We start from the raw sequence: 17,877 nt of genomic DNA, 5'->3' as shown, positions 1-17,877 counted from the left end.
CCTGGTCCCACAATAACTCAAAATTAAAATACTCATCCTAGCATTTAAATCTATTCATAGCTTCACACCCACCCACCCCATTCCAACTGTGTAACCTCCTTTACCCTTATAACACCCCCAGTACTCTGCATTTCTCTAATTCTGGCCTTTTGTGACTCCCAATCCCTTGGCCTCCACTATTGGTGGCTGTGTCTTCAGCTGACTAGGCCCTACACTCTAGTGTGGGACTAGAGTACAGTCCTTTGACCCAATGGTGCGAGTGCTACTCACTAACCTATGCTGACATACAGAAATTGGACAAAGCACAGTACTCTTGGATTTCAATGTCATTTGAGCCAGCAGCAGTGTGACATCATCATCAAGTGACAGAAAATGTAGCTCCAGTCACGTGACATCAACAAGTGACAAAGTGCTGCTGACCACCTTCCCACAGTAATCGATGGCTGCTGTCAGTAACAGAGCCGCAGTGGAATCTGCTTGTTCAGTACAATGGAATGGGAAAAATAAAGTGGCACTGGGAAACTGGATGCCAGAGGATTGTTCTGGGGATTAAATAGAAACTGTCCGTCACGCCTGGTGGCAGCTTCTCAACTTTCTGGACTGCCTTGAATATTAAGAGGTAATCTTATCCCAAGTATGGTATGTTGGTGCAGTCCATTGAAACTGAAAAGACAAGAATCTCACAGAGAGACCTGAACAGGGCGGAGAAATATTCAGTGTTTGTGAAACACAAGGAATTCAGGGGTAAACATCAGAGCTAACCTGCTTGAGGATAAGGATGAGAATTATTTAAAATGCAAAGAAAGAACAAACTTGCATTTATACAGGCTGTTCCAAAGCACTTTACAGCCAAATTAGTACTTTTTGAAATGTTGAACTGTTGTAATGTGGCAGCCAATTTGCAAACAGCAATCTGATAATGAGCAGACAGTCTGCTTTTGTGATGTTGTTTGAGGGATAAACATTGGCCAGGACACTGGGGAGAACGCCCCTGCTCTTCAAAATTGTGCCATGGGACCGGCCCCAACCCTGTTGATGTTGTGCAGTCTTTCACAGACACACAGCAGGCCTCAGGCCTCTACCCAATCATACGGATTGTCTGTGCCTGATGCAAATAGGCACTACAAGTGCCAAGTATCCTCTTATCAGCCCCTGTATGTCTTCACACTCTCCTCATGCTGACATCCTCAAGCCTTGATCTGTTATTTTTCTCTTGCTTTATTTCCCTGCTCTCCCCTCTCCAATTTCTCCTGTCCTGAAGCCACGGATTCTTTCTGCAACCTCTTTATGGTATGGTATCATGGAATTCCTTAGAATGGCCTTGAGCAGGACACTGTCTGGGATTGTAGCCCACAAGAAAAAGTGAGTGATGCAGTAGAAGAGTGTTGCATGAATCAGAAATGGATAAAAAATTAGTGAGACATGAAGGAATGGAAAGATGTCCTGGTCCTTTATATTTAGTTACCAGTGATTAAAATTAATAACCTTTTGACAAACCAGCATTGCATCAATACTGTAACATTAAATGTACTGTAAAGGCTGTTTGTCCAAGGTGGCCTCCACTGATGTTTATAGGGCTTTGTCTCCACATGTATCACATTCCATTACAGTATTAGTTGCATTCTAACAGAAACTCCTCGAAATAATCTTCAAAGCACTGAAATATAACTGAAAGAAAAATTAAGCTTGCACTTATGTAGTGCCTTTCTTGACTTCAGGATGTCCCATCGCACTTTACAGCCATCAGCTGTGGCTCAGTTGTTAGCACTCTCACCTCTAACCCAGAAAGTTCAAAGTTCATGTCCAATGCCAGGGCTTGAGCACAAAAATCAAGGCTCACGCCACAGTGTCGTACTGAGGGAGTGCTGCACTGTAGAGGTGTCTTCTAGATCAGATGTTAAATCAAAGCCCCATCTGCTCTTCCATGGATGTAAAAAATCATTTTTTGAAGAGGAGCAGGGGAGTTCTCCCCATTGTCCTGCCCAATATTTATCTCTCAATCAACATCACAAAAAACAAATCGTCGGGTCATTATCATATTGCTGTTTGTGGGAGCTTGCTGTGTACAAATTGGCTGCTGCATTTCCTGCATTAGAAGTGACTACAATTCAAAAGTACCTCATTGGCTGTAAAGCGCTTTATAAATACAAGTCTTCCCTTTTTTTTCTAAGTACCTTTGAAGCGTGGTCACTTTTTGTAACGTCAGAAATTGGACCAACTAAGCCTACTTACGAGCACCTCAATCAGAGACTCTCCTCCCCAACCCAAGATGTCTAGACTGTCCTTTGTGGATCACAACCCAATCTGGCAGTGCCTCATTACCCCTCAGTCTCCTTTCTTAACAGGTATTGCACTGCAACCTTTCTGAAAATATTAATTGACCCAGAATTAACATTTTCTGATAGTCATCAACTATCATTTCTTCTCATTTCTAATCTTGATGGAAGTTTGTGAATTCTATAATTGTGAATTTGAATTCTGTTCTCTGTTCAAATTAATTTCCTTTCATTATTCTAAAAGTCAGATCCCCTTTCAAACTTTCCTTTAGCAACAGGGCAGCACAGTGGTGCAGTGGTTAGCACCGCAGCCTCACAGCTCCAGCGACCCGGGTTCAGTTCTGGGTACCGCCTGTGCGGAGTTTGCAAGTTCTCCCTGTGACTGTGTGGGTTTCCACTGGGTGCTCTGGTTTCCTCCCACAGCCAAAAACTTGCAGATTGATAGGTAAATTGGCCATTGTAAATTGCCCCGAGTGTAGGTAGGTGGTAAGAGAATGGTGGGGATGTGGTAGGGAATATGGGGTGAATGTAGGATTAGTATAAATGGGTGGTTGTTGGTCAGCACAGATGTGGTGGGCTAAAGGGCCTGTTTCAGTGCTGTATCTCTAAATAAAGATAAATAAAAATAAGTTCAGACACCCGAATCTTTCCTCATAACTTGGTCTCAGAAGTTCTGGGTACATTTAAACTTTGACAGTCTAAAAGTACAATTCAGTGACATTAAGCCCGAGGGAATATCTAAGGTCATAAGAGCAAAATACTGTGGATGCTGGAACTCTGAAATGAGAACAGAAAGTGCAAGAAATGGTCTGGCAGCATCTGTGGAGAGAGGAGCAGAGTTACCGTTTCAGGTCTGTGACCTTTCCTCCAAGAATGGATGAAGGGTCACTGACCCGAAAACATTAACTCTGTTTCTCTCTTCACAGATGCTGCCAGACCTGCTTGAGTATTTCCAAATTCCTGAGGTCCTCTGGTTCTGCATTTGAATCGAAGGAAATCAAGGTCGAGGGAATGCGACTGTAGAAAAATAACAAATTACAACATGGTAAAGAGATGGTGAGCGGATTAAATTGAAGGATAAAATGAACGTGTAGACCAGTAATGGGAAATATTTAACAGGAGATGAAAAGAGTACAGATTAAGTGTACTCCAGTAAGGAGAGGGAGTGTATCAAAGTTTGGTGTTCCATTATCAAATAGAGAAATTAGATCAAATTTAATACCAGTAAAGGGACTATTTCGTGCTTGGGGATAATGAAAGCCAGGAAAAATACAGAAAAGCTGCAAAAAGTCTGATTAGAAAAGTAGCGGAAGTCGGAGAGAAAAGATTTCCAAAGGTACCTTTGTAATAAGGTGAGAATCAAGGTAAGTCCACTATTGGGAAATGCAGTATTGGGATTGTAGAACCACTTCAGCTGGGTGTGGAACTGTTAGTGGAGATTACTATCAATTAGAGATAGAATGAATCACTCAAACCACAGGGTCCTCAAGGAAACTAGGGAAGAAATAGCTGCAGCCTGGTCACACATTTCCAAAATTTTGTGGCGAGGTAAATTTTGCCAGAAGACTGGAAGTTAGGAACATTGGAGCAGGTGGAGGCCATTCAGCCCCTCAAACCTATTTTGCCATTCAATGAGATCATGGCAGATCTGTGATCTAACTCCCTTTGGGGCCTTTATCCCATTATTCCTTTGGTTAATAAAAGTCTATCAAACTCAGATTTAAAATTAACAATTGTTCTAGCATCGACTACCATTTGCAGAAGAATTCCAAACTTCTAACACTCTTTGCGTGGAGTTTCCTAACCTCGCTCCTGAAAGATCTGGTTCTAATTTTTAGTCTATGTCCCCTAGTTTCATACTCCCCAATCAGCAGAAATAGTTTCTCTCCATCTACCCTATCTGTTCCTCTTAATATTTTGAGAACTTTGATCAAATCACCCCTTAATCTTCTAAGTTCCAGGGAATATAACCCGAGTTTGTATAATGTCGCCTCATAATTTAATCCTTGGAGTCCAAGTAAATGTGACTCAATTCTTCAAATAAAGACATAGGTATAAGCCAGGACATCAAAGACCAGATAGCCTTACATTAGTTGCTGGTAAATTATGACAGTCTGTAATTCAGGATGGAATTAATAAACATGATTCAGCACGGAAATTGAAAGGGCAGGTCCTGCTTGAGCAACCTCATAGAATGTTCTTTGAAGGGAGACCAGATAACGGAAATGATTGGATGTGGTTTCTATTGATCTTCAACAAGCATTTGATAATGCGCCACATACAAGACTAATGGCAAAGATAATAAATCATGAGAAGAATTAAAGGGAGGTTAGGAAAACAATTATGTCACACAGAAAATAGTTATCATGTGCAATTCTCTGCCACAGAGTCTGAAAGTACTTTTAAAAAAGTGGAAAGTGAATGTGTTGATCAGCAAAGGGAAATATTTAACAGCAAGTGGAGGGAATACAGCACCCAATCCTCCTCCAATGCCTCTCCACCGTAGTCTACTTGGGTGTGACTGTACTGTTCTAGTCCTGTTCTTACCTCTCCAGTCATAGTCAGAGAATCACCCACAATGGCTTCTCTTTCTGCTCCCGCAATGTTACCTCTGGTGTCCTCCAAAGGTCTATCCTTGGCCTCCTCCTATTTCTCATCTCCATGCTGCTCCTTGGTGGACATCTGAAAACAGTGTCAGTTTCCACCTGTATGCTGATGACACCCAGCTCTACCTCACCAGCACCTCTCTCGACCCCTCCACTGTCTCTAAATTGTCAGACTGCTTGTCCAATATCCAGTACTGGAATGAGCAGTAATTTCCTCCAATTAAATATTAGGAAGACTGAGGCCATTGTCATCAGTTTCAGCTATAAACTCCATTCCCTAGCCGTCAACTCCATCCCTGTCCCTGGCAACTGGCTGAGGCTGAATCAGACGGTTTGAAACCTTGGTGTTGTATTTGACTCCAAGCTGAGCTTCCGAGTACATATCCCCACCATCACTAAGACTGCTTATTTTCATCTCTGTAACATTGCCTGACCCTGCTCTTGCCTCAGCTCACCTGTTGCTGAAATCCCCATACATGCCTTTGTTATCTCTGGACTTGACTCGGCTCACACCCTACTGGCTGGCCTCCCATTTTCCACCCTCCCTGAACTTGAGGTCATCCAAAACTCTGCTGCAGGTGTCCTAACTCACAACTCCTGTTCACCCATCAACCCTGTGCTCGCTGACCTACATTGGCTTCTGGTTTAGCAACACCTCATTATTAAAATTCTTATGCTTGTTTTCAAATTCCTCCATGGCCTCGCACCCCACCCCACCCCGATATCTGCAACCTCCTCCAGTCCCACAACCCTCCGAGATATCTGCTGCACTCCAACTTAGGCCTCTTGTGCATCCCTGATTTTAATTGCTCCACCATTGGTGGCTCTGAAATTCATTCCCTAATTCTCTCCGCCTCTCTTTACGCCTTTACGACGCTCCTTAAACCAACCTCTTTGACCAAGCTTTTGGTCATCTGCCCCAATATCTCATGTGGTTCAGTGTCAAACTTTGCTTGATGCTCCTGTGGGCATTTTACCACATTAAAGGCACCATATAATACAAGTTGTTGTTGAATTAGCTCCTTACAGGAGGTTACATTAGGAGGTATGAGGAGATAGGAAAGTGGAACTAGTCCCAAATGATTCCCGTGGAAACACTGGTGCAAACTTGGTCAAATGGCCTATTTCAGTGTTGCAATGTTCTGTGGTGGATCATTGGGTGAATGTGTTCTGATGTGTGTCATATAGAACTGGAATATTGTCACCCTAGTTTTGTGGGTGCAGTTACCGTTGGCTTTAGTGTCCCTGAGCTAGTGAACAGAAAAGCAGTGGACAGACCTTCCTGCTCCCAATTTTTTAAATTCATTCATGGGATGTGGGCGTCACTGGCTAGGCCAGCATTTATTGCCCAAACCTATCTGCCCTTGAGAAGGTGGTGGTGAGCTGCCTTCTTGAACCATTGCAGTCCTCAGGGTTTCGGTACAGCCACAGTGCTGTTAGGGAGTTCCAGGATTTAACCCAGTGACAGTGCAGGAATGGTGACATAGTGCTAAGTCAGGATGGTGTGTGGCTTGGAGGGGAACTTGCAGGTGGTGATGTTCCCATGCATCTACTGCCCTTGTTCTTCTAAGCAGTAGAGGTCACTGGTTTGGAAGGAGCCTTGGTGAGTTGTTGCAGTGCATCTTGTAGATGGTACACACTGCTGCCAATGTGCATCGGTGGTGGAGGGAGTGAATATTGAAGGTGGTGGATGGGGTGCCAATCAAGTAGGCTGTTTTGTTCTGGATGGTGTTGAGCTTCTTGAGTGTTGTTGGAGCTGCACCCATCCAGGCAAGTGGAGAGTATTCCATCACACATCTGTGCCTTGTAGATGTAGATTGGGGAAACAGGAGGTGAGTTACTCGCCGCAGAATTCCCAGCCTCTGACCTGTATCTGGACACAGGCTGCTTCAATAGCTGAGGAGTCATGAATGGTGCTGAACATTGTGCAATCATCAGCAAATGTCCCAACTTCTGACCTTATGATGGAGGGAAGGTCATTGATGAGTAGCTGAAGATGGTTGGGTCTAGGACACTACCCTGAGGAACTCCTGCAGTTGGGACTGAGATGATTGACCACCAACAACCACAACCATCTTTCCTTGTGCTAGGTATGACTCCAACCAGCGGAGAGTTTTCCCCTGATTCCCATTGACTCCAGTTTTTCTAGGGCTCCTTGATGCCATACCTGGTCAAATGCTGCCTTGATGTCAAGGGCAGTCACTCTCAGTTCACCTCTGGAGTTCAGCTCTTTTGTCCATGTTTGAACCAAGGCTGTAATGAGGTCTGGAGTTGAGTGGCCCTGGTGGAACCCAAATGGCGCATCAGTGAGCAGGTTATTGCTGAGCAAGTTCCACTTGATAGCACTGTTGATGACTTTTCCGTCACTTTGCTGATGATCGAGGGTAGACTGATCGGGTGGTAATTAGCAGGGTTGGATTTGTCCTGCTTTTTGTGCAGAGGACATACTTAGGCAATATACCACATTGCCAGGTACGTGCCAGTGTTGTAGCTGTACTGGAACAGCTTGACTAGGGGCGCAGCTAGTTCTGGAACACAAGTCTTCAGTAATATTGCTGGAATGTTGTCAGGGCCCATAGCCTTTGCTTTATCCAGTGCCTTCAGCCGTTTCTTGATATCATGTGGCGTGAATCGAATTGGCTGAAGTCCGGCGTCTGTGATGCTGGGACCGCAGGAGGAGGCCGAGATGGATCATCCACTCGGCCCCTCTGGCTGAAGATGGATGCAAATGCTTCAGCCTTGTGTGGATATCGAGTGAGGTCAATATTGGATGGCACTAGTTATCCAGTTATGTCTCAGTTGTTGTTTTCCCCCAAAGCATAACTTCCATTGAAAGCAAAAACAAAGTTTGGACAAGGTGGCAGAGTCGCCCATGAACCCATACCTGTATCCCCATACATGCCGTGAGAGGGAAAGCATACCAGAGGACAAATAATTGCTCCTTGATTATGGTACATCGCAGCAGAAAACATATGAGATGCTCACTCAGATTTCTTTCTTACTCCAAAAGGTGGTAATATAATTGTTACATACAGGCTAAAACTACTGGTCAGATTTATTTACGAGTGAGCTAATTTACTAAAAAGCAGTAAGACACCATAAAGAATTAAAGGTATAAATAAATAGAAAAATTGAAGATTGAATCAGCCCTTAAGGACTTAAATATCCTCTTTCGAAGGAATTTCTTAAACAGTTTGATAATCTGAACATTTGGATGAAACCATCTTTTGGAGACTTCCTGATTAGAGGTTTGGACGTAAATGTTGTCCAAAGCCATCTGATGCATCACAATTCAAGTGAAATAAAGATTTACAAGAAAAGCCCTTAGATCGTATACAATTTCTGGGTCTCCAAACATAGGTTCAATTGCCCAAGAAAATAAATTACAAAGGATTATTACATAACGTATTAATGATAAGACACATCATCTGGTCTCACACAACCCAGGCCATAAGAGAGTTAAACTTTGAAATTCTCCAAGCACAAAATGCTCCTGATCTGCTTGATTTTCAGATCAAACAATCTGGCCTGTTGCCGTAGATAAACTGGATTACATGATCCATAGTGAGGTTTAATAAACTAATACAGTTCCATTTTGATTTGTTATTTTAAAGCAGTACATCACAAAATACAGAAATATTTCATATTTTGATGCAGGACAAGAACTCTGCTTTTGTCACAGTGGTTTATTTATTTTTTTAAGGAGTGAAGTGAGCTTGGTGTAGCTGGCCCTGAGAAGTCTTGTTCCATTGGTTGAGATTAGCGACTCACAGCACACGATCTGTGCCCAACATTTCAATTCGATTCACAGATTAACAAAATCTAAGGTTCTGATTGTTCTGCTAATTGCCACAGAGCAAACTGGGTTTTAATCCCAAATTCTACATTCTCAAACAAGCAGCACAGAAACTTCAAAAATAAACCCCGTCAACAGAGAAAGAGGTGGTAACAAATTAAGTTACATTTTAAACAAACTCTAAAATATGGAAATTACTATAGCAGGTGAATAGAATAGGGTAGATTTTCATTGGGTACGATGGTACTCACTTTACCTCTTTTCCCAACTGATTTCCACTGGCTTCACTATCACCTGCTTTAGACTATCGCACAAGTCTACCCCAATCTTTCTGTATGATATCTCTGTGCTCTTCGCCAATAGATGTGCTAACCCGACTTAATTAAAGTAAATGAGTTATTGCATCTGTTGAAACAGCAGGCAGGAAAGTGTTGTATGAACAGGTTAAGGACTGGATCACTAATATTGTCAACAGTAATTTCTGGCCTAAAGTTTTTAATTTCACAAGAGACACTCAGCCATAGAATTATACAGCACCAAATAAGTCCATCTGGCCCATCATCCCTGTGTTGGCTCTTTGCAAGAACTATTCAATTAGTCCCACTCCCCCCACCCCCGTTCGCTCTCAATGACTCAGCAGCTTGCTCAAGCAAAAGTTTGCTCCCAGATGACTTAGTTTTACCATAAGGTCAGCACGGGCCAGAACTGCCTTCTCCTGAAATTACCATGATTGCACTAAAAAAAACTGTAACAGATTTTGGCATGGGCGTGAGATGGAGGGAAACAGAGATCCGGTGGAGCAACCGCAGCACTTTTGAAAATGCAGCTTTTTTTGTGCCAGACTGGGAGTTACACTGCAGCCAGTGTGAACTTGAAACAGCGAGAAGCTGCCTCCTGCTTTGGCAGGGTGGGGGGTGGGGGGGGGGCGGTGGGAGGTGCAGGGGGTGGTGCTGCGTGTGTCTCACAGCACTTGGCACAAATTATACTGCCACTATTTGCATCGATGCCTACCTGAAACCCTGTGAATTGATGTGAAGTGAGAGTATAACTGACCCCTAGGAAAACACATGATTATCAGTTACTTGGGGGAGTTGGAGAATTGACTAAACCAGCTTTAAAAACAGGACCTGGCAAGACGCTATGGTGTTTTCTTGATGTGCAGGGTATAATACGCCCAGGGTTCTGGCACGTACATGACTCCAGGGTACTTTTTCCGGAGAATTTTGTCATTCCACAGGAACGCCACCCAAGCAGAGATCAGGACCAGCGCAATGCAGAAGGAGTAAAACAGAAATAAACCATTACTGTCCATAACCAGCCCTTTGCGTTTCTTGTGCATTACAGTCGCCATCATGGCAAAGGCAGTGAAGATATAGAGGACAAAGATCTGACCTTCAGTCACCAAATACCTAGGGAGAAAGAGAAAGGGGTCAAAGGTTAAGTACGCAGCCTGTAACCTTCATTTTCTGCCCAGTTCTACGGAGAATTTTATGGAGAACCTCTACTAAATCCCACTACCCTGACATTAAATGTCCACTCCTGAAGGTAGCAGCTTACAGCGTGGTTTAAATTCAATTGTGATGGTAGCACAAACCAGTAAAAGTTAAATTTCAGATGGACATCAGGAAATGCTTCTTCACACAAAGGGTTGGGGTGGGGGGGGGTTTGACTTGACGGCAATAGTGTAAAACGGATGATAGTGAGTCGACAGCCTGTTTTACATCAATCCCGATGACTTTGACGGAAATAAATTCCTGTTTCACCAAACAGTGATCAATACAAGTGGAGGCGAAAGACCCTGGAATCATTTAAGGACCACCTGAATGGAATTAAAATGGGCTGAATGGATCTTTCTCACCCGGAATTATCTTGTGACACTGGCAGCTCCAGTATTCAGCCAATTGACCATTCTGTTAGCCTAGACAGTGAGTGTCAGCAGGCTATTTGGCCAAGGGGGTTATCACACCTCCTCCAGCCTGAGGCTCACCTTCCTGCAGTCACTGCACAACCAGAGGGGAACTGTAGCTGATTTTCCTCCAGCACTTACAGTCTCGGGACGTGGATCTCATTCACAAGGCTGACCTTTATTGCCCATCCCTAGTTGCTCTGAGGAGGTGATGGTGAGCCTTCTTCTCGGAGCACTAGTGGCTTGCTAGGCCATTTCAGTGGACAATTAAAAGGTGTGGGCTTGGAGTCACGTATAGGCCAGACCAGGTAAGGTCGGCAGGTTTACTGTTGGGTTGAATTAGTTGTGTTTTTAAAAAAAAAGACAATTTGCATTTTCGTGGTCATTTCCTACTGAAACCACTTTATTTCTAGATTTATTTAACTTTCTTAAAAAAACTGAATTTGAATTGCCATGGTGAGTTTATGAACTCTCATTCTCTGGATTATTAGGCCAGGCCTCTGGATTAGACCATTACCATAACAACTACACAACCGTAGCTGTACCTCGGAATTGATCAAGTAGCATTGAGGAGGAAGGGGGAGTACAAGAAAATCATGGTTATTCTTTGCTATATACTCGCTTATTTCTTACCAGAAGTAGAGGCTACTTGGCCCAAGGAGCAGCCACGCTGATAGGGGCATTCTGCTATCCCTGCTACTTGGAGTGAAGCAGCCAGTGAAATACAGGCAGAAAATGATGAAGAAAGGAAAATACCTGCAGCAGAAGATCAACATAACACAACAATTAGTGAAACAGCTTATCCTTATACGCCAGCAACCAAAGTAACACCTTGAACTGCGGTCTCAGAAATAGACTTTGTACACAGGCAACAGTTAATCGGACAACATGGAACGAGGAAAGGTAAAAGGCTCTTTGGAACATTTAATTTTTTTTAAATTTAGAGATACAGCACCGAAACAGGCCCTTCGGCCCACCAAGTCTGTGCTGACCAACAACCACCCATTTATACTAATCCTACATTAATCCCATATTCCCTACCACATCCCCACCATTCTCCTACCACCTACCTACACTAGGAGCAATTTACAATGGCCAATTTACCTATCAACCTACAAGTCTTTGGCTGTGGGAGGAAACCAGAGTACCCAGCAGAAACCCACACAGTCACAGGGAGAACTTGCAAACTCCGCGCAGGCAGTACCCAGAACTGAACCTAGGTCGCTGGAGCTGTGAGGCTGTGGTGCTAACCACTGCACCGCCCAACATCAAGCTGCTTTTTCCACTGGTTCATGACGGAGTCAGGAATCTCATGGCTGTGACTGTGTTTCCACGAATGTCAGGCACGTAGGGCCACTCTTCATGTACAAGCTGAACAGTCATGGCAGGATATTGAAACATGGGGGGCAGTGTATTATAGCTGACCCAATCCAATGCTTACCTAATACACACAGACACACTCACATACATATATACACACACTAACATACATATACTCACATACATGTAAACACATGCATACTTGTACAAGGATACAGACAAACATACACACACGCAATCGCAGAGACGCTTTCCAGCAGCAATTAAGAGGGAATAATGGAAAATTGATCTCACAGCACCCGAGTAGAAACAATGAGATCAACTATCACAGTGCAGACCAGGGTCAATTGTGAGCCCTTCCTGCTCTGCATGGATCAGCTCGAATGAGAATGCTGCAGTTTCCCACGAGGACAGTCTCACTATCCCCTGAACTGCAGCAGTCAACAATCTGTTATGTTATTCGGACAAGAAAAGAAGCTTATCAAAACAAAATAAGTGCTTAGTTGTTTGTCCTTTGCCCACTGCCCCGGAGGAGGGCTCGACTCAATGACAATGATGCTTTTTTTTTAAAAAAAAGCACAGTTCTATGGGAATGCAATGCTGAGCTTCCAGGAACAGAGCCTACATTTCTGAGCAATTACTGAGCTTAAATAAAAGCGAAATCCAGGCGGGTACTAGATTTCACATGAAGTACCACCATGAAATAGGCAATATATAGTACACCATACACCATACAAAAGAACACAAAGGTCCGAGTGTATCAGGCCTGTGTCCTCAGTACCTTGCTCTACGGCAGCGAGGCCTGGACAACGTATGCCAGCCAAGAGCGACGTCTCAATTCATTCCATCTTCGCTGCCTTCGGAGAATACTTGGCATCAGGTGGCAGGACTATATCTCCAACACAGAAGTCCTTGAAGCGGCCAACACCCCCAGCTTATACACACTACTGAGTCAGCGGCGCTTGAGATGGCTTGGCCATGTGAGCCGCATGGAAGATGGCAGGATCCCCAAAGACACATTGTACAGCGAGCTCGCCACTGGTATCAGACCCACCGGCCGTCCATGTCTCCGTTATAAAGACGTCTGCAAACGCGACATGAAATCGTGTGACATTGATCACAAGTCGTGGGAGTCAGTTGCCAGCATTCGCCAGAGCTGGCGGGCAGCCATAAAGACAGGGCTAAATTGTGGCGAGTCGAAGAGACTTAGTAGTTGGCAGGAAAAAAGACAGAGGCGCAAGGGGAGAGCCAACTGTGCAACAGCCCCAACAAACAAATTTCTCTGCAGCACCTGTGGAAGAGCCTGTCACTCCAGAATTGGCCTTTATAGCCACTCCAGGCGCTGCTTCACAAACCACTGACCACCTCCAGGCGCGTATCCATTGTCTCTCGAGATAAGGAGGCCCAAAAGAAATACTACACTTCGAGGTCTGTGCATATTCACCTCACTGAGCACCACAACGTTATCTATATTACAGGATACATCCTTTCACTGCTGCGTAATTAGATCCCTCAGAAAGAAAGGAGTAATGTTAGAAGTTGTAGAGGTGGTGGGGGGTGGAAAGAGAGTGAGTGGAAGAGGGGGAAAGGAGAGAGTCAGGGAGCGGGAGTGAGCTGAGTGAAGGGTGAAGAGAAGAGGGTTGAGAGCCAGCTTGCATGTTTAAATGAATGTTTCACTTGATAGAAAAACCTAATTTTCATACAGTCATCAAAAGTTAATGATTCCACATAAATGCTGCTTTATTTAGCTTCCTGCAACAATGCTGCATGGGAAACAAGATCAGGACCATTTCACTGATACCTCACATCTAATTGGACTAACAGTGTTGTAGATACCGCTCGGCCGGGAATGCAGGATTGGAGCATTTACTCAGGGCGATGGGCCCTGACAATATTCCAGCAATAGTACTGAACACTTGTGCTCCAAAACTAGCTGTGCCCCTAGTCATGCTGTTCCAGTACAGCTACAACACTGACATCTACCCGGCAATGTGGAAAGTTGCCCAGGTATGTCCTGTACACAAAAAGCAGGAGAAGTCCAACCCGGCCAATTACCGCCCCATCAGTCTACTCTCGATCATCAGTAAAGTGATGCAAGGTGTCATCAACAGTGCCATCAAGCGGCACTTGCTTAGCAATAACCTGCTCAGTGACGCTCAGTTTGGGTTCCGCCAGGGCCACTCAGCTCCTGACCTCATTACAGCCTTGGTTCAAACATGGACAAAAGGGCTGAACTCAAGAGGTGAGGTGAGTGTGACTGCCCTTGACATCAAGGCAGCATTTGACCGAGTATGGCAGCAAGGAGCCCGAGCAAAACTGAGGTCAATGGGGATCAGGGGGAAAACTCTCCGCTGGTTGCAGTCGTACCTAGCACAAAGGAAGATGATTGTGGTTGCTGGAGGTCAATCATCACAGCTCCAGGGTATCACTGCAGGAGTTCCTCAGGGTAGTGTCCTTGATCCGACCTTCTTCTGCTGCTTCATCAATCATAAGGTCAGAAGTGGGAATGTTTGCTGATGATTGCACAATGTTCAGCACCATTTGCGACTCCTCAGATACTGAAGCAGTCCATGTAGAAATGCAGCAAGACCTGGACAATATCCAGGCTTGGGCTGATAAGTGGCAAGTAACATTCATGCCACACAAGTGCCAGGCAATGACCATCTCCAACAAGAAAGAATCTAACCATCTCTCCCTGACATTCAATGGCATTACCATCGCTGAATCCCCCACTAACAACATCTTAGGGGTTACCAATGACCAGAAACTGAACTGGAGTAGCCATATAAATACCGTGGCTACAAGAGCAGGTCAGAGGCTAGGAATCCTGCGGCGAGTAACTCATCTCCTGACTCCCCAAAGCCTGTCCACCATCTACAAGGCACAAGTCAGGAATGTGATGGAATACTCTGCACTTGCCTGGATGGGTGCAGCTCCAATAACACTCAAGAAGCTCAACACCATCCAGGACAAAGCAGCCCGCTTGATTGGCACCCCATCCACAAACATTCACTCCCTTCACCATTGATGCACAGTGGCAGCAGTGTGTACCATCTACAAGATGCACTGCAGCAACGCACCAAGGCTCCTTAGACAGCACCTTCCAAACCCGCGACCTCTAACCACCTAGAAGGACAAGGGCAGCAGATGCATGGGAACACCACCACCTGCAAGTTCCCCTCCAAGCCACACACCATCCTGACTTGGAATTATATCGCCGTTCCTTGACCCGTTCCTGGGTCAAAATCCTGGAATTCCCTCCCTAACAGCACTGTGGGTGTACCTACCCCAGACGGACTGCAGTGGTTCAAGAAGGCAGCTCACTACCACCTTCTCAAGGGCAGTTAGGGCTGGGCAATAAATGCTGGCCTTGTCAGCGTCGCCCACATCCCACTAACGAATAAAAAAAAACTCAGTAGTATACAGAACTGAAAAATAACATACAGAGCTAGTTTGAAATCTATAACAGAGAGTCCTGAAACAATCTCACACACAGAATTGGCTCGGTAATGATCTGGTCTGATCAGGAGCTGCTGCTTTTTTTTTTTCTTTTTCGGTTGCTCCCCTGCTTTTCCCTAGTTACAGGCAGCTGACTAGGGCAGTCCTGAAGGAGTCGACTCATACAGGAACCATTGAACCTTGTGGTCATCCATGTGCGAACCGAGAAATTGAGTGACCAGGGAAAGCAACCAAACTCTCAAAATGTGTGTGTCCGGAGGTCACTGGTGGCGGAGCCCAACTCAGTACCTACTCCCTAACCCAGGGTAGCTGAAGCTAACCCCATAGGCCTAACCACTGCCCTGGCTGTGAGCAGCTGACAATGTAGACTGGGGAGATGAACCTGGTACCTTCCTAGTCTGTCCGGTTCAAAACCACAGCAGGTGGTACATTCAGCCACTGAGTCATGAGGGCAGACTCTGGCTGCCTTTGTACAGTGATGGATGGTAAAAATATTTATTTCTTTTAATTTACCTACCACATCAAGTGACCTAAGGATTCGTCGTAGTAATACAGCAGCTCAAACGAGTCAATCTGTGGGTTTAACAGAAGAACTGATAAATAGCTTTAACACTCACACTCGTGCCCCCATTCCCCCCAGCTATGTGTTTATTGAGAGACATAAACAGGTCCATGTTTATCTGTTATGTGTGAATTTGGTGCCCAGTACAGGCAGTCAGGTGATAGAGAATGGAGCGTTTTACATTTCAAGCATTCAGCATCAAGTGCCCCCAGCTCAGAAGGTGCCTGGTTAGGTGCACTGTGAAGCTCTGGTCCTGCACCAGACTCAGGGAGTGGCTCTAATGCACCATTTTTCATGTCCCTCATCAGCCATCCAGAGACTTCCCTGAATGAGATTACTGCTAATTAGGGACTGTTTTGTGCTGTAGGCACCACATCCTTCAGAACTGAGCTGAGACGACCAAACTCATTTCATATGAATAAACTTTCGTAGCTCTGATGAAAGGTCATCGACCTGAAACATTAACTCTGTTTCTCTCTCCACAGATGCTGCCAGACCTGCTGAGTATTTCCAGCATTCTCTGTTTTTATTTCATTTCAAATAGATGCCTTACAGCCATGGCCAGGAGGTATTTCCAGTTTGGGCTGGGTTTGAACAACAACTTGCATTTATATAGCGCCTTTAACATAGTAATACATGCCAAGGTGCTTCACCGGGGCGTTATCAAACACAATTTGACACGGAGACACATAAGGAGATTATTAGGACAGATGAACAAAAGCTTGCTCAAAGAGGTAGATTTTAAGCAGCATCTTTGAGGAGGGAGGAAGGATCAGAGATTTAGGGAGAGAATTCCAGAATTTAGGGCAATAACAGCTGAAGGCACGGCTACCAATGGTGGAACGATTAAAACCAGGGATGCTCCAGAGATGAAAAAGCAATGTCAAACTTAATGAAGCACCCAGCTCCCTTGTCCAGGTGGTATGTACGGAGGTGTTTAATCTGGTTGGAAGTGCTGTTCTTGTTGATGTGATGGTGCTTACCAATGTTTCTGGTTTCAGGTCTTTCATTATCGGGTTTTCTCGCACGGACAAATGGAGCTGGTACCCACTTAAAATCAGACGATGATTCACGGAGTCGCCAACGAGGTGAATGCTGGCTCCCATAACAAATGTTATTATACAGATGTACACTGCTGAGATAGGAAGAGTTTTGGGAGAACGTTCGATAAGCTGCAACAAAGGTAGCAAAGATTGAGTAAACACTAATGTACTCTTGAAAGACGTCCCATTGAGAGCTCAATGAGCTTTCATTGTCTGATCTTCTGGGATATACATTGGTGTCCATTTCTGCCTCTGTTTTCTCTTCCTTCCTTTGCTGAAGGAGTACAGTTCTTTTCAGAATGGTTGCAAGATCCTGGAATACTGTGTAATCCTGGATCGTAAGCATCAATCTATTCAACTGTGCAAGGCATCACCCAACCTTGATCTTTGCAGCAGGATTCACTGGGAAGTGAGCAGCACTTGGCTGTATTGTCAGCCTCCCTAAAGAACACTTGGTAAAGGCAGCTGGTGAAGTCCACCCCTGGTTATAGCATCTCCAGTGCCAACCCTTGATGAGAATAACTAACTCAACAAGGGTCAGGAATCAAGCTTGGGATCTTCCTGCTCCTCGTGGCTCAGATCCCTACTGAGCACTGCATTTGGTCACTAAGCCATCAGGAAAGGTGCAGTGGATTTATCGAGGGACACTGCGTGGACACTCTTATTTTCCCCAATCACAACCCAAGCAACAGTCAACAGCAAAGACCTTACCTTCAGTAGGAGAAAAGGTGTGATGATGTTGTAGGCCATGTGAAAGTAATCACCAACACTTGGCTTATTCAGTGGAAACCACTCCACTGGGAGGATAATCTACGAAGGAGCACAAGTCAGACCCTGTCAGTTTCTTATGAGACAACAACAAACCTAGTCGAAGTTATAAATCCTTTCCTCTCCCTCAAATGTTCTCCC

At 44.8% G+C, this 17,877-nt stretch overlaps 1 protein-coding gene across 2 annotated transcripts in view; it reads right to left on the bottom strand.

Moving 5' to 3' along the window:
* Positions 1-7,904: 7,904 nt before the first annotated feature.
* LOC137352549 (ceroid-lipofuscinosis neuronal protein 6 homolog) overlaps positions 7,905-17,877 on the bottom strand; it is a 23,364-nt gene continuing 13,391 nt past the window's right edge. The window contains exons 3-7 of one of the 2 annotated variants that reach the window (XM_068018137.1): positions 17,680-17,778; positions 16,909-17,097; positions 15,881-15,936; positions 11,218-11,340; positions 7,905-10,087 (exon numbers count right to left, since the gene is read on the bottom strand). In XM_068018137.1, coding sequence (XP_067874238.1) covers positions 9,817-10,087; positions 11,218-11,340; positions 15,881-15,936; positions 16,909-17,097; positions 17,680-17,778 — 738 coding nt within the window. In that variant the 3' untranslated portion in view covers positions 7,905-9,816. The remainder of the gene's footprint in view (positions 10,088-11,217; positions 11,341-15,880; positions 15,937-16,908; positions 17,098-17,679; positions 17,779-17,877) is intronic. The other variant, XM_068018136.1, reaches the window with a different exon arrangement.

The sequence above is a fragment of the Heterodontus francisci genome, chromosome 38 (assembly GCF_036365525.1).
Source record: "Heterodontus francisci isolate sHetFra1 chromosome 38, sHetFra1.hap1, whole genome shotgun sequence".
Classification (NCBI taxonomy): Eukaryota; Metazoa; Chordata; class Chondrichthyes; order Heterodontiformes; family Heterodontidae; genus Heterodontus; species Heterodontus francisci.
The sequence above is the reverse complement of the archived record's forward strand: the minus strand, read 5'-3'. Positions and strand labels throughout refer to the sequence as shown.